Here is a 17,632-nt window from a genome sequence, read left to right as displayed (position 1 = left end):
TTGAGGAGTGTTTCAGCCCTGTGAATGAAAGATTTGTTTTTGATATGAAAAGAAAAAAAAATTAAGTAAGTTTTAATTATTCACAGACCTGTAAATATATTCTTACTAGCTGAACCCCATCTAGTATGGCATCTATGGTGTGTGCCAGATGTCTTAATGTCATTTCTCTGTAAATGAAAGTTGAACACAGACCCAGCTCCCTGCTTGGGATATTGCTAGACTGTGAGAAGAGAACTGAACTGTCTTATGTAGCTGAAGTATTATTATTAATAAATCCTAAAATTTTCACAATGTGGTGAACCAAATTACTGGTGGTTTTATTTTCCTCACTGTGGTCAAGAATGGGCTGTCCAGGCAGGTGGTGGGGTCAGGAAACCACTGGATACGGTACTTAATGCCATGGTCTCATTGATGTGGTGGTGTTCCGTCAAAGTTTGGACTCAATAATTATGGAGGTTTTTTCCAACTTGGTCTGTTGTGGGCACTGCAAACTCTGACAGAAGCATAGGGCTAAATGTGTGGGAGTTAGGATGTGGCAAAGGCTTAAAATCCTACAGTTTAAAAAAAAAATAATAGTAAGTACATGGAAAGTGACCTGCAGGAATCACATTCCTCAAAACCTTATGGCTACTAATTTCATCTTATTAAAAAATAAGGAGACCTGAAAGGTGCTGCCTTGATCTGCAGAGTAGAAGAGCAAGCTCTCATATCTCTGCTGGGTCTCTTGGAACACTTCAGAAAGAATAAAAAAATAAAAAAAAAAATTTAAAAAAAAACAGTATTAATATTCTTTTTAAATGCCTCCCTATTGATGAATCTAAGTGGGAATGTTTAGTTTGGCAGTGATGGATAAGGTCCTTCTGTTCCACAACACATCTTGAATAACCAGAGGATATCAGTGATCCACATGTGGTACATTTTCACTACGGACACAGGACTTCGATCCTGAGTCTCGAGGAGTGACTTTGTGACTTCTTCAACAGCCTCTACTTTCCACTTTCTAAACGATAGTAAATCCCAAATTCCCATGCAGCCTTAGGTCAGCAGTGGATTACTTTATTTTGCCCATTCGGTTTCCATAAGATAGCTGGGATAGCAACACCCTGTGGTTTTATGCTCTAATACATTTTTAGGAAGTGGAAAGGAGAAGCAAGGAGCGCGTTCCAGCTCCGCTTCCCACCACGAGGCCCCATGTGGCTGCTCTGCCCTCTGCCGGGGCTGCTCAAGAGGGAAGGGAATGACGCTGGAGAAACCCTTGGAATTCGGGAACAGAAGAAAACCCGGAATTGCTCGGCACGGTGCCTGGGCTTGGGCAGGCGCACTCAGCTCCCGGGGCTCCGCAGATGAGCCCCTCCCGTTTAGCCATATCCTGTGTGCCCACAGGATGGCAGCCACATCTTACTAACATCCACAAAGAGCTGCAGAACCACAAAATCGTCACGGTGACCTCTGGAGATCACCCTGTCCAACCCCCTGCCCAGGCAGGGTCACCTGGAGCAGGTGACACAAGAGTGTGTCCAGGTGGGGTTGGAATGTCTCCAGAGACGGAGACTCTACGCCCTCCCTGGGCAGCTGTTCCAGGGCTCTGCCACCCTCAGTCTACAGAAATTCTTCCTCTTCCTGAGCTTTCTCTGTTTAGTTTATGGCCAGTGCTCTTCATCCTGTCACTGGAAAGGGTCTGGCACCATCCTTTTGGCACCCTTTGAGACATTTACATGCATTAATGAGATTCCCTCACACACCGCAGAGGTCTGTCCATCCATCCATCCATCTGAAATAAATGGGCCAGGAGACCAGCTCCTTTTTAAAGGCCTTTATTAAGGTCACTTCTAGGTGGGGGCCCGAGGGGTCTCGCACACCACCGCTGCTCCCGATGGACGACACAGAGGAGGATGTGTTCAGCTTTCCCGCCCGGCAGGGCTGGGGCTTCCGTCCTCAAGAGAGTCCCTGGGAAGACACTGTTGGCTCCATGTCTGGGGGTGTCAGTCTGGTCAAGTGCTGTTGAAGTCGGCTCTAGTTAGTGGTGTGAGGTTTCTCGCTGTTTTGCCGGGTCAGAGTCGTTGTTTTCAGTCCTCAGTTTTATGCCGGCACGTTGCTTTTGGGGTCTAGACGGCACTGGGTATCTCTCATTTACGCAGGGCTTATGCGCAAGTTCTCCTGGGAGCAGCATGAAGGGGACCCGACGGAAACTGACAGAAAGGAGTACAGGGAATGGAATGGGGGGTAAGGGATCGGGGTAAAAGGGGTAAAAGTGAACAAGTCTTTAACCTATTTAACAATATTCAACAATTAAGACAGTAAACTTGGAACAGTAACTTTGAACGATCACAACCTTAACTAAGAGGTCGTACTTTAAGGGTTTTATTTTTCACCCATCCATCCATCCGTCCATCCATCCATCCATCCATCCATCCATGAAAGCAGGCACAAAGGCTCTGCGGGGTACCTTGTGCCAAAAGAGCACCCTCTCCTCCCTAAAGGGCGGATGATCACCCGAACCGCACCCCCGCCCCTCAAGCCCCCCAAATGCGCGTCCCTCGCGGTCCCCTCAGCGTCTCCCCGCCGCGCTCCCCACACGCATGCGGGGCAGCGCAGGACTACATTTCCCGGCATGCCCCGGGGTCGAGCCGTAAGCGTGGCAGGGCGCGGCTGGAGAGGAGCGGAGGGGGACAGGGACAGAGGCACAGACACGGCCATGGATGCGAGCGAGGGGCGGCCGCAGGCCCACCTGGCCGCACTCGTGCTGGCGCGGGGCGGCAGCAAGGGCATCCCGCTGAAGAACATCAAGCTGCTGGCGGGGGTGCCGCTCATCGGCTGGGTGCTGCGCGCCGCCATCGACGCCGGTGTCTTCCAGAGGTGCGCATGCGCTGCTTCCCCTTCACCCCACCTTCGCCTCCCCTTCCCTTGGCGGGTTCTGGCTCGGGATGGACGTGCTGAGGGACCTGGCCTAGGGAGGGATTGCGGGAAGCCGCCACTTCGTCAAGAGGGTCTTAGGCATGACTGTCAGTGTCTGCAGGGAGGGCTCAGAGCAGGGACCAGGCTCTGCTCCGTGCGGCTCAGCAATGGAACAGGAGAAACGTCAGGAGCTGGGCAGGAACTAATGCCCGGGAAGTTCCACCTGGGAAGTTCCACATGAGGAAGAACTTCTTTGCTGGAACAGGCTGCCCTGAGAGGGTGTGGCGTCTCCCTCGGTGGAGATACCCAGAAACTGCCTGGATACAACCTGCTCCAGGTGACCCTGCTGGAGCAGGGTGGGAGCAGATGACCCGCTGTGGTCTCTTCCAGCCTACCCCCGCTGTGACTCTGCCAGTGGGGCAGGATTGATCCTCTCGTAAGACGAGGGGGTGCAGTTACTGTGGCACCAGGTTACGGGTCAGGCAAGGCAAGCACCCCGTCAAGAACTCAGCTGTCCCATCCTACTGAGGGTGGGCAGCAGAGGAATGAAGGACTAGATTCTTACAACACAGTAATTTGAAATTAAAGTTGTTCTGATGTGTGGTTGGGTGGCCACTAGCCCGTGATTGCCAGTATGTATTGATGGATTTACTTTATTAAGATATCTGCATTAAATGGGACTGCCAGGCTGGAGAGGATCTTCTGTGAACTGCTGAAGCACAGGATGACTTTGGTTTGTGGTCATCTGGGTACTCAGGACAGCGTGCACTGAGCTTGGAATCTCCTAAGGATGGAGACCCCACAACCCATCTGTACTTTCACTACACTCACCCAGAAAAATCTTCCTTATTTGCTCTCTACCTGCCCAGCAGTGAAGACAGCAGTGAAATCACCTCCTTGCTGAGATGTCTCTTTCAGCATCTTTTGGCATATGTATGGCCCAGTCATTGTGCTGGCTCCTGCTGAGCTTGCTCCCGTTTTCCTTTTTGGTACCAGGGAGCCTACAGCTGGACACAGCACATCAGAAGCAGTCTCACTCAAAGTCGCGTTGAAGGAAATAGGCTTGTGTGCCCATTTGACACAGAAGAAAAGCTCAGTTTGTGACCAAGTGCCTGAAACTTCAGTAGCAATAATTAGAGCTAGATAGAAACACGTGTGTTGTTGGTGTTGAGAATAGAAGCATTACAGATTTTTCTGCAGGAGCAAGACTGAGGATCTTCTACACATTTGCTGATAATTAAAGCCATAGGGGTGTGTAGCACACTTAGGGGCAGGTTCCCTGTGCAAACCTGCTGCATAATGCACAGGGCAAGTCAAGTAGAAATGTAGCCCAGCCCAGATCCAGAGCACTCTGTATCTCGTAGCTGCTCCATCATTATTTAGCCTGGATAACCTTCCTTGCTGTATCTGAAAAGTAGAGGATGCAGCAGTCTGTTTTATTTTTAATAAAGAAACAGACAAGAACACTTCTGACTGAGGTTACTGATTATTTCTTAATGATTGTGAATCTGTATTGCTGAATGACCTGCTGTGGTTTCTGTTTGGCATCTGAATTTTCCCAACAGGAAACCAGTCAGGGTTGTGCAGCCTGACTTTGAGGCAGGTGCGGTAGGGGGACATGCATCAGGTTTGCCTGGTCACCTTTGGAACAGCTGTGCAGCGTACCTGTTACACAACACAACTGTGGTAGTTGAATAGGGAGTGTGAATTTAAGTTCACCATCCCAAAGCAGTTTCTGGAGAACACCTCTTGTGTGTTTGTTTTCATGGGTGTGACTTAACATTGCTGTCGCTGTCACACATATTTTTCTTCTGATGATCCCACAATGTCTTTGGGGGAAGAAATGTAACTGCAGCACCTTTTGCTGTGGACAGTGCATTGAGAATGCCAGCATTGCTGAGAGAGGACGGGTGACATTTCATAGCTTTTGTTTTTACACCTCTCATTCTTTTTTGTCACAACAATGACAGCAGTGGCTTCACAGTTGTGCAGTGTTTGTCATCACATGATACTCAGAATTAGCCCTTCCTTTTGTAAATGTTTATTTTCCCTGAATGATTGCAATCTTGCTTTACCAGTACTGGAAGTTTTCTGTGCCAAAACATATGGAACTTGAACAGCTCCTTCTCTGGGTTTGTATGGAGCCAAATTAACACATTTTAACATACTTGCAGCATAAGCTAATCTTTTAACTTTGTGGCAGTCTTACTTGTTATAAACTAAACTGATATATACTTCTGAATGCCACATCCAACATATTCACAATTCATTGATCTGTTAACATGCCTAACAAATTCTTTGTGCTGACATTGGCGTTTTCTGGTAACACTTCTAAATTTTATGTTGCTTAAGCTTCCTGCTTGGAATGCAAATCAGAATTCGGATTTTACACTCTGCTGAATGTGCATGTTTTATCCCCATTGTTAAAAGCTGCTTGTTGGACTGACTGGGATAGTTTTATTAACACAAATACAAGAACTAGTTCCATTCATTGCAAGGTGTAGTATAGACATAAACAAGCTGGGGGTTTTTTTCAGGTTAAATAACAACAGGCAAGTCAACAATGGTGGGATTAATTCTTTGCATTAATTTCTGTCACTATCTGCCAACAGCATATGGGTTTCCACAGACCACGATGAGATCGAGAAGGTTGCAAAGCAGTTTGGTGCTCAGGTCCATCGCAGGAGCCCTGAAGTCTCTCAAGACTCCTCAACTTCTCTAGAAGCCATCACAGAGTTTCTCAATCATCACCAGGGTAAATCAGGGATTAAATATACTGAGCTTTTATATTGTAGCCCCAGAGGGATGATGCACTTATTATTTAGAAGAATAAGTAAAGCATTGAATAAATAAAAGCTAGGAAGTTTCTGCGTTGTTGTTGTTGTGTGGTACCTACTTATACCACACTTTGCAGTTGTGTTACTAAACACATGAATTGTTTCATAAATGTCTCTTTGTTTTCCTTTAGAGGTTGATATTGTAGGAAATATTCAGGCAACATCTCCCTGTTTACATCCCAGTGACCTTATAAAAGTGGCAGATATGATCCAGAAGGAGGGGTTTGATTCTGTCTTCTCTGTTGTGAGGCGGCATCAATTCAGATGGAGTGAGGTAAAGAAAGGAGGTAATATTTAGATGTATCTGGTTACAGTTAACTTATTTTTTTTCCTCAAATTCTTGCTTTTCATACCTATGCTATTTTAGGAAGCGATGTCTGAGGCATGGCCCGAGTTCTCTCTGAGAGATTTGAGATGGCTTAGAAATTCCTTCCAAGCACTGGTGTCTTGATATTACTGAGCATTGCTCCGCCTTTCTTTAACTGTTTTGTAGAAATCAAAATTATATTAGCTTTTCTAGGCTGAAGATACAGTTTAAAAAAACCCTTATATGTTAACTTCTTCCTAGTGGGTATTCGTGTGTATTCAGACATGACACTGAGGTCCTAACTAGAAAACTGTTTGTTCTTGCTATGCAGTAGCTAGCAAATGACCAGTAATGTGAGATAAAATCTTGGTGAGGATGGGATGGCAATCTCTTGGCCTGGAGACTTAGGCTTTGTTTCATCCTGATAGTTTGGCTGCTGACTTATGTCACGTTGCAAAATCCCTTTTGAGTCACGAGGGCTGAACTCAGGTTGGTTAGCTTATCCAGAAGAATGTGACTGTTTTTTTCCAGAAAAAATATGCCTCTCAGCTACAGTGGCTAAGATGATCAAAGACTGAAATTTTACAAATAAAGATTGTACCTTGGTTTAGCTATAAAGCACCTTTTGTCCTGGTACAAAGAGCTGTTCTACACATTATGTGTGTTGACTTTGTTTTTGTGGTTAAAGCAGAATTTTTTTTCATTTTTTAAAAATGGTTATTTCAGGTATTCTCACACTGGAGTTTTGGGTTGTGGTTTTGGGGGGGTTTTTTTGAAGGAGAGGTACTCAGGCATTACATGTATTCTGTTGAGAAATAAATTGCTTCAGATCAATTTTTTTTTGTGAGTTTAGAAGGCATCATGCTGTAAAAGAGCATATGCAATAAATGAGGCTTGATCTGAGAGATAAGTTGGAATAAAAGTTAAGCCTTTGTTTAGAATAAACACTTGAACGTTGTCATTGTTCCTCATAAGAAGAGAAATAAGTGACTCTTTATTTGTGCAGTATAAGAGGAGTATCAAAAGCATGGGTGGCAATTTCAGGATTCTGTGGATTGCAGTTTAGGAAGCCACATGCACATCTTGAGATGCTGGAAGGGGCAAATGTGAAAGAATAAACCTCACGTGGAGGTGTGGCATCCTGAAGCAGTTGTGTGCCATAGGCAGATTGTTAAATAAAGCCTCGAGGCCTACCTAAAAAACCTAGTAATTCTTCAGCATAAAATGACATCCAAACTTTTTTAATGTGGTTAGAGATAAGGAACCATTCAGCTGCAACGACTGAGGAGAACTGGAAACACATTGTGCCAACATGAGCAGCTTAAGGACAAATGCAAATGGCCTTTCGGGCGTGTTTCAGGTGACAGTGATTCACAGCAGCATTATACAATAGTTTTTCCTCTTTTTATTTTTCCATACAGTTTTAGAGTACTGGTTATGCTGAAAGAATTTCATGGGGTTTTTTTGTTTTTTTTCTGCGTGATTCCATTGCTCCTTCTGCATTAAGGTTTAATATTGATAGACTCTGAAAGAGAAAGGTGTCTCTCTCTGACTGGAAGTGTTCACTTCAGTGAACACAAAGCTTTAGTTGGTTATGAAACACAAGCTATGTGTATATCTGCTAAAGCCTCAGGATGTTTTGGGTGTTTGAGAATGCCCTCTAACTTTCTCATGGTTACTGGATCATGAGATCTGGTGAATTTTAGCTGCTTTATGCATCTGGATTGAAGGGACTTAAGGACAAAAGTCTCTGGTCCCTGATTCGGTTTCTGCTGCATTGGTAATAATACATTCAAATAGTCATTGGTAATAATATGGGATCTTTTGGGATGGTGTTTGTGCAGACAGCTGTTTACTTGTGCATGCTGATTAAACTACTTATGAAGAGTTAACGCATATCCTTAAATAGGATGTATTTTGGGGAAGTGCCAAGATATTTTCACAGGCAAAAATTATTCACATATGCTCTTTTTTCACCTTCCAAATTTCAGGCTGGTCCTTTCAGGTATCAGAGTGCATTCAGGCATTCCCGTGTGCACTAGAAGTTGGAGTACAGGAAGAGTATTTCTTTCACATAGGCAAGGACAGTCTGGAAGAATGTCCTTCCTACTCCTTGTCGGAACCAGTTTTGAAGCAAATAACTTCCTGGGTTTTTGTTGGTTTTGTTTATTTGGTTTGGGGTTATTTTCTAAAGTGGTAATGGAAGAATTCCTATTCCACTGCTAGGCATACAGAGTAGTCCTCCAGTTTATCCACAGTTCCAAGAAAGAGAAGCAATTCAGTGAATCCCCAGAGAAGCTGTGGATTCTGCATCCCTGGAAGTGTTCCAGGCCAGGTTGGATGGGGCTCTGAGCAACCTGGGATAGTGAAAGGTGTCCCTGCCCATGGCAAGGGGTTGGAACTGGATCATTTTTAAGGTCCCTTCTAAGCCAAACCAGTGTGTGATTCTTCATAAATTTAAGCAACAAGAGGCAATAATGAGAGAAGTTGGTGACTGACTTATACCCTAATTTTTCAACAGCAAGTTATTTAGAAAGTTAAGTCACTCTGAACAGGAATTTTGTAAAGCTTATTTTGTCTTTTTTTTTTTTTCTCTGTTAACAGAAAACAAGATGACAGAACCCCAAAACCTGAATCCAGCAAAGCGATACCGGAGGCAAGACTGGCCTGGGGAGCTCTATGAAAATGGCTCATTTTATTTTGCCAAGAGACATCTGATTGAAAAAGGTTACTTGCAGGTTAGTGCTTCTGGTTTTTCATGCTCTTCAGAATAATACATCTACTCTTGCTGTAGAGGGCTTTGAATTCAAAACTCACTTTTGATTTCTGATGCAGTCAGTGTGAAATAACAGCCCTCTGACCTCAGAACAGTTTGCTAATTATTTGTAACTTAGCAGGGCTAGTTATAGCTTAAGCAGTTCGTTACAGCATCCTCCACAGCAAATGAATTTATGCAAATAAGTGTATTATATAGCTATAACCCTAAACCAATACAATACTGAGTTGAGTTTTGCATGAGGTCACCAGTGTATCTTAGAATTCATTTTAGTGCCACTAAGGGTGTGAAACTGAATTTCATGAAGTGTCAGAGCCTTGTCATAATCTGTAAATCTCTATTTTCAGCCAGTTTAATCTTATGCCAATTTTGTACTGGAACTGACAGCCTTTTCCTGATGTTTACATCCCAATGTAGTGATGCACCATAGCACTGGGGTGTGGTAGATATTTTTCCATTGGAAATTAAGTAACAGTAAGCAAACAATAATCATAGTCTTCCTAAGCAAATGCTGAAGGTATTACTATTTTGCCAATTAAATATCTATTGAAATTAGTGTGATGTAATTGATATAATGGATAACATCTTGCACAGTTTCTGTAGTTGAAAAATGGAAATAGTTATTAACCCTGCAGAGGGTTCCTTCAAATGGTTCTGTGTCACTGGCAAAAGCATAATTGATGCTTCACTTTTATATAAGCCATGGTGGCCACTGTGTAACCAGGCACTTGGCTTTCATTACATGGTGCTAAATTGTAGAGTTTTGTGTTTGTGTTGACCCAAGCAGAGTATTTGAGTGTGTTTCATTTCCTTCAGGGTGGTAAAATGGCCTACTATGAAATGCGTGCAGAGCACAGTGTGGATATTGACATAGACATTGACTGGCCTATTGCAGAGCAGAGAGTGTTGAGGTAAAAGCACTTCTTATTCCCTTATTTCTTGGATGCTGCTTGTTTCAGAGTGTGGTCATGTGAATTCATAATGTATGGAACGTAAGCAATGGAGATCAGAGATAATTGGGCAGCTTTATTTCTGCCCAGCATTTTTTCCTGTCTCTGTTGACATCGACTGAATTGCCTTTGCTACATGGTGGGGTTTTGGTAGTTTGGTTTTTTCCTTAAAGCTCAGCTTGGTGAAGAATGTAAGCCCCACTGTACCTCAGCAATGTGTTAGCATCATCTCTGGCTTTCCCAGCTGAGATGCCCCAGACTTCCATGCTCCAGACCACTATAACTGATGCCCAGGAATAGGAGTGTTTGTGGAGAGGGCATGAGCTGATTCCACCTCACCAGCCATCTTTTCTTTGCAGCTGCTCTAAGGAAATAACGGGTGGGAATGGAGTATATTTTCTTCTTACTTTTTCATCCTAATTTTTAAATGGATGACATAAATGAGCTGGTTTTTGGATGGTTCTGTTTGCCTCTTTGAAGAGGGACAATATAGTTGGAGAGTGGCGGTGATGATGAGAAAAAACATTAGAAAAGAAGAATTTCAAAGCTGATTCTTCTTTCTGAAGGTTACAGTTGTATGGGAAATATTTGGGATTTTGGAGTGTGCAAAAACTCCCATCCTAAAAAGATAATTTCTTTGTCCAGCTTTGGATATTTTGGCAAAGAGCCACTAAAAGAGGTGAAGCTCTTGGTTTGCAGTATTGATGGATGCCTGACCAATGGTCGCATTTACGTGACAGAAGATCACAAGGAAATGGTCTCCTATGATTACAGAGATATTGTTGGCCTTGATCTGTTAAAGAAAAGAGGAATCCAGGTAAGTGCTGTTCTGAAGAGTGAGCCTTCATATCTCATGTAACCTGCACGTTAAAGACTCTAAAAAATTATATTCTTGCAGCATAGAAGTTGAAGCTTTTTCACAGTACTTGTGATCAAGCAGCATAATATACTGGTTGTGACAAATTTATCCTCAGAGCACTCACAGGAAAATAAGTGTTTTGAGAAAGTTCTCAATCACAGTAATTACAGCATCTTTCTCCATTTCACAGAATCATAGAATGGCCTGGGCTGGCCTTAAAAATCATCTTGTTCCAATCCCACCTTCCACTATCCCAGGTTGTTCAGAGCGCCATCCAACCTGGCCTGGAACACTTCCAGGGATGGGGCAGCCACAGCTCCTCGGGGCAGCCTGTGCCAGGGCCTCACCACCCTCACAGGGAGCAATTTCTTCCTCATATCCAATTTAAACCTGCCCTCTCTCAGTGTGAAGCCATTGCCCCTTGTCCTGTCGCTCCAGGCCCTTGTCAAGAGTCTCCATCTTTCCTGTGGGCTCCCTTCAGGTACTGGAAGGCTGCACTTAAGTCACCCCAGAGCCCTCTCCTGTGAAATGGAGTAGATGTTTTTTCAGCAGTCCCTCAGCTTCATTTTCTGGGATACCAGAGGGGTAGGAAGCTTGTAATCACGGTTTTGTTGCCTGTGGAAGCCCATTTCCATACCTTCTTTGACTTGGAATGTTTCATTAAAAACCTCTAGGTCTGTGCTGCACTTCATTTATTCCTAGTATATGTTGCTGAAACAATCCTGCCTTGTGCTCCACTTCTCTTCATTCTGTACTTAAAATCAGTGCCAAGCATTTGTTTGTATTTAAAAGCAGTTAGGGAAGATAAGCTTGTCTACATCTTCAACAGAAAACCTGAAGGATTTGCATCTGATATTTCTAAAAAACCCTGCTGCAATTATCTTCTGGATTTAGCTTACCTTGTGCATCGTTCCTGAAACTTTGAATTTGGAATGGACTTCCAGAGATAAATGTGCTGTGCTGCCTCAATCTTTGTGGTGTTGGCTTGATGCTCTGAAATGCTGGTATAAAGTTACGTTATTCAGTAGGGAGGCCAAGGAAAAAACTTCCTGTTCTACTTTGGCAAATATTTCAGAAATCTTTCTTGGGAATTCTCTCATTCCACACTGTGATTTAACTAGATCATACTGCACTAGATAATCACTATGCCACCATACTGTGATATTTAGTATGTTATTTAGTACATGTTGCATTTAAAAAGACAAATGTAAATGATTTTTGAGCATCAGGGAGGGCTGCAGAAAGTTATTTCACTTTTCTAAAGGAACCTCAAGACTCTGTGTGGTTTTGGATGCTAATCACTTCTGCTCTGAGTTTTGAAAATCAATCATTCAATGTTTTCTGGTACCTGAGAGAGCTTCTACAAGCAAAACTGCTCTTTGTCTGCAATAGTAAATCAACTTATATGTTGTATTTCTTTGGATGTAGAACTTACTTTAATTTTATTTTGATAGGTTCGACTCATCTCTGACAGAGATTGTTCAAAAACACTGTCAGCCATGCAGCTGGGATGTGTAGCAAAAGACAACGTAACAAATAAACTACAGGTTCTGAAGGATTGGCAGGAAGACATGGGTTTGAGCTGGAAAGAGGTGGCTTACTTAGGTCAGTTCCTTTTCTTCTGGTTTATTTAATTTAAATTCTATAGACAAATAGAATCTTTGTACTGCTGCTGAGCTTCAAACCACCTTTCTCTTTGTAAATACACTGAATTTAATGGGATTGCTGTGCACATTGCAGCACACAATGACCAAAAGCAGGTATCTTAAAGGCCTGTTAGGGTACAAACTAAATGTTACAGACATTGATTAATCTGTGCAATTTGGTAAGGGAAGTCTTCACTGTTTTTCCAGTAGGATATAGGAAAACTGTTTTTAGGAAACATTTTGATATCAAAATGTTGATAAGCATACCCTTAGAGCTGACAATTTTGAACTGATTCTAGTTCATTTCAAAGGGATATTCTGTAGATTATGTTCTGAAATGGTAATCAGAAATGGACAGAATTAGAGCTGAAAGCCATGTGGTTCTGTGCTGAACTGTATTTCAGTGACAGGTTAAGTGTGGAGTCCTGCCAATGCTTATTCAGCTGCTCACATAATTTTACTGCTCTTTAAAAGTACCATTCTCTTGCCTAAAGATTGTGAAGTGTGATCAGCAGTTGCATGGATCACCAAGATTTTCTAACAACTGACTTGCATGTACAAAGTGCTGTTGAGCTGCTGAGGTGAACATTGTGACCAAAAAAAACCACCACAAATTTCAAAAATCAGATCAATGAGTACACAGAAAAACACTGAGAAAAATACTGATTCTTTCCCTTCTGTGATATTTGGCCTTGCCTGTCATCTTCCTCCCTAGGAAATGAGGAGTCTGATGTGGAGTGCCTGAAGCAGGCAGGCATGAGTGGTGTGCCTGCTGATGCCTGTGCTGCTGCTCAGAAGGCTGCTGGTTACATCTGTAAGAGCAGAGGTGGCTGTGGAGCTGTGAGGGAGTTTGCAGAACACATATTCCTGCTCTTAGAGAAAGTGAACTCTGCGAGGAAGCAACTGAAAGAAATCAGCTCAGCAAGGAAACAAATGGGGAGAAATGAGAACAGCATGAAAGGAAATAAGGAACTGATGGAAAAAGAATAACGCCATTGGTCAATCCTGCTTTTCTTCCTCAGTACATCCATATCCCTAAGGAATGCTTACTTCTCAAATTTTACAGCACAGTAGAGTTAAGAGTGTCTCCCTCTAATTCCAGGTCCCATATTCATGATTATATGCTGAAAATATGATCATATCCATGATGATTTTAAAAGCTATTTAAGTGCAATGGGAGGAGTGCTACAAAAGAGAGTTCCCTCTAAATCTACTCTTAATCATCACACCTCTCCTACAGGAATGATGCATCTTTATTTCATAATCTGAATGTTTTCAGGGATCAATGATTTTGCATGACTTGAAGATTTGTAATTCAGGCTTAAGAACCCCTAAACTTCTGTCAGTTTTGCTCCTGTGGTTTGCATTTCTTTTATCAAATGCATGGTGGTGTGGTTGTGTGATTTCATTTTACAGGCTTTGTCCTTAGCAAGGAAGAGTTTTAACGTATGCTGGAGAGGTCAGGTGGCACTTTAGCATGTGTTCAGTTTTAAGCTCATAAATAATTAAATTGCTTATGGAATTGTGCCTCTTGGAATCTATTTATTTGGGGGTTATTGAAAGGGCTTAAATTAATATTTTGCCAATTTTGGAGTTAAATTTCCCATCGTCTTTGAGATCTTTGCAGAAACTCAGTTTCTTTTTCTGAAGACTTTATTTCATCCTCAAATGAGTTAAAGCCAAAAAAAAGTCTTTAAGATTATTGTATAGAAAAGTAGCTGCTGCTTAAAAAAAAAAAAAAAACAAAAACACCAAAGCGTAGTTGCTGTGGGTTTATATAAAATACATACACAGACTACTTTTAGCATCTTAAATCTGGTTTATATGCTTGTATTTATTGAAAATAGGATTTGTATTGTACATTACAAATACAATAGTATATATCAGAGTCGAGTTCTGGTTTGGGTTATGCTAAAAAATAAAAATACTCATGGTACACAGGCAGTTACAAATGAGGTAAATGATAATGGCTTGTCTTTTTCTTTTGTTTCTCTGCTAAATATTGTATAAATAGCTATACTCCCAGTGTATCACCTGGTATATTGGCCTCTGATAAATTTTGTGTTTACTTCCTTTCACAAAGCAAAATATTGAACTGAATTATTTACTGCCTATCTACTGTTAACAGATAAATTGTTTACTGTACTAGTCAGCTCTAAGTCACATAGGTTTAAGTGACTCCTGTCTTGGGTTGCAGTGCAAGATGTATTCTATTCCCACCTGTTGAAACTGGTTGAAGAGGTGTTTTTTTGTCTCATAACTCTGGGGCGGAGGGGACAGGTGTCTTTCTGTTAATCAGCCAGCTGTTAAAACCAGGTGGAGCAATGTTCCTTATCTCTTCCATGACCCATCCTCCCTCCAGGGGATATCTGTTGTTAATGGGCCATTAAGGCTCACTGCATGACTGATAAAATTACATCATCCCATTGTGAGATGCTCCACCCACTGGGAGGAGCCGAGCATTCCTACCAGGATAAAACCTGAGATTCAGAACCACAGGACAGCCTGCTTTCCACTGGATTCCAGAGGAAGACTGGGCCCATCTTGCCATCACTGGACCCTTCTACAGGATCATCTCTACTCCAACAGAACCACATCTGTCACTCCAGGAGGACTTAGTTGGACTGCTACCAACACCCTGACCAACAGGGTGTCAGGTTGTGTTCTGACTCCATCAGTGGTTTTTTTCTTCTTTTTTTTTTTCTTTTTTTTTGTTAATTTGCTTTTTTGTACCACTACATTTTTAATATCCCTAGTAAAGAACTGTTATTCTTATTCCCATATCTTTGCCTGAAAGCCCCCTTAATTTCAAAATTATAGTTATTCATAGGGAGGAGGTTTACATTCTCCATTCCAAGGGAAGCTCCAGCTTTTCCCTGGCAGACACCTGTCTTTCCAAACTAACACACTCCTTTCAGTCACATTTTAGGGTTCTGTGCTGGATAAATCCCATGGACTTCGACAAGAGGAGAGCTGTATTTTGGACATCAATGTTTTCACTTTGATGAATTCTTGTTTAGAAGAACATGGCATAATCTTATATTGGGAAGAATATGAAGGATAAAAAGAGCTCTAGAGACCGTTTACCAAAAAAAGATACGAGATGTGCAGGATCTGCTGCCTGGAAGGTTCAGATTTGTATTGCCCACTCTGTAGTGGAAAGCCTAATTACAGAGTAGGAAGAGGGATGCCTTAATTACTTCTCTTGATTTTATAGAAGAGCCTCAATCACATGAAGGATTTAGGGAGTCATAGAGGCAGAGACAGTGAGAGTAACTGTCACCTTAGAGATGAAATCCCAAGTCCCAGGAAAGGTTTGAATGTGTAGAATATTTTTCCAAGTCCTGTTCCAGTACGTGTGAATCACAACTGCCTTTGATTAGAGGGGCATTACTCATTCAGAGTAGTTTTCAGTGGTCAGTTTTGTTGTTCTACGCTAATTTTGAGATCATCTTTTGGCCATGTTGAGCACTTGGGGGTTTTTTTGCTTTAATTAACCTAGGATATTCCAAAGAAGATCTTAGGTAATGTGGGCTGTTCTGTCATGATTATGCTAAATGGAAAAAAAGGAAAATTGTGTAAATATTTGTAATTAGCTATTATGAAAAAATTGCTGATTACCTCAAATTTTAAATAAACAGCTTTCTCTAGTCTTTTAAGCAGAGAATGGTTATGGGCTGCCTTGTGGTGAGTTTCTGTACTGCAAATCATACACTCCCAAGTTCATGCACCACACAAATGATTTATGATGACGAAGGTGGACAGATTTAATGCCCAGAGTAATCACAGACACACCTTCACCTACTTCTGACTCCATTTATTTATTTTTATCTGCTCTTCTATTCAATTTATCTTCCTCTCCAGTTCCTGTTCGATGATGTAACAAGTTCTGACCTTAAGTCATTTCAAATCAATATGAATCAAATATATCACAGCCTTTTGAAGTCAGAGATATGTTTTAATACTGTCTGCTTTCAAGGTTTTAGGGCTTTTAAACCCTGAGCACACATTTTAGATAACTACTTTGCCAGAGCCCGTGTGGGGGAGGGTTTTTGGGTTTAATTTTTTTTTTTTCTGTTAGTGTGGTCTTAAAACACGATTTACTTTTCCCAGAAACAAATCTAAATGAGTCTAGTTCCACCCAGCAGGACCAATCATCCTAATTGTTACCATTACAAGAGCAGTAATGCTGTACAGAAGAAAAGCACCATTATGTGTGAACCTGATGCATAAATGGGTTAGAAAAACTTATCAGCAATACACTTGTCTGAAAAATCTTTGGATGGTGGGTTTGTTTCTCTTGTTCTGGGACAGGTTGGCCTATCCCCATTTCTGATTCTAGATATGTTTTTGGATGTGGCTCTGGTTTGACAGAGCATTCCCCCTGCTCTGGGGGAAGCATGAAAGAGAAGGAGCAGTGAGCAATGTGAAGGTAATGATACCAAAATACCAATCGGGTTAGTAAAGAGTGGGGCTGGTGAAACTGAGGAGATATATATAAAAAAACATGAGCTTAACTGAAAAATAATCCTAATATCATATGTATTAAAATATCCATTTTCACAGAGCAGTTATAATTCAGAAAAGTATCTAGTGGTTTGAAGTGTGTGCTAGCAGTTGAAAAGGCAGGAATTATTAGAAAAAGAATATATAGCAAATACGATAAAAATAAATAATCCACTGTATAATTCAGTAGTTTGTGTGTATCTTGAATACTGCATGTTTTGTTTAGTTTGTGTTGAAAAGGCTGTAGCATTCCAAAGGTTTGTGAGAGGATAAAATGGGTGATGGAAGAAAGGAATCAGGTTCAGTGGTAGCAGTAGCCAAATCAGAATTCTTCACTTTGGAAGAAGGATTTTTCACTTTGGACTGAAGGGAGTTGTGTTAAAATATCTGTAAAATTAAGGACAGAAAGCCATGGGAAGACCACTGAAGAAGCTAGCAGTGACCAAAATCAGGTGCCTGAGGAATATAAATTTACCATGTTGTATTGGGTGGTGCTTTCCAGTTTTTCTGTGGCCTCAGCACATTTGCAACTCATGGATTTCCAAAGTTGGACATGGTTTACAGACATTTAACAAACCTCTGAACACTTAAAACAGGCTTTCGCCACGTGTTTCACGAGTCTGACACATGATACAATTCTGGTTCTGAACCTTGTGTTCTTCGTCCTATTTCTTGTGTAGGAAATACGCAACAGGAGTTTAATTTTATTTCACCATATGTGTTAGTGGTTCATTCCACGTCAGTGTGTAGCGCTGACACAGTGAGCAGCGGGACATGACATTACTGTTATCAATAGAAGTAATCTAATCTTAAAAAATTAAGGGAAATAGGGCAAAAGTACACATGCAATTGTGTA

At 41.8% G+C, this 17,632-nt stretch overlaps 1 protein-coding gene across 1 annotated transcript; it reads left to right on the top strand.

Moving 5' to 3' along the window:
- Positions 1 to 2,579: 2,579 nt before the first annotated feature.
- On the top strand, positions 2,580 to 16,237 carry CMAS (cytidine monophosphate N-acetylneuraminic acid synthetase). The gene is given in 9 exon segments (XM_066183703.1): positions 2,580 to 2,616; positions 2,619 to 2,856; positions 5,508 to 5,650; positions 5,864 to 6,019; positions 8,644 to 8,777; positions 9,632 to 9,726; positions 10,411 to 10,582; positions 12,079 to 12,229; positions 12,986 to 16,237. Coding segments are annotated over 9 exon segments (1,401 nt in total). The 3' UTR covers positions 13,261 to 16,237.
- The last annotated feature ends 1,395 nt before the right edge of the window (positions 16,238 to 17,632 follow it).

The sequence above is a fragment of the Chamaea fasciata genome, unplaced genomic scaffold (genome assembly GCF_029207755.1).
Source record: "Chamaea fasciata isolate MVZ Bird 193981 ecotype frontalis unplaced genomic scaffold, bChaFas1.0.hap1 SCAF_5, whole genome shotgun sequence".
NCBI lineage: Eukaryota > Metazoa > Chordata > Aves > Passeriformes > Sylviidae > Chamaea > Chamaea fasciata.
The sequence above is the reverse complement of the archived record's forward strand: the minus strand, read 5'-3'. Positions and strand labels throughout refer to the sequence as shown.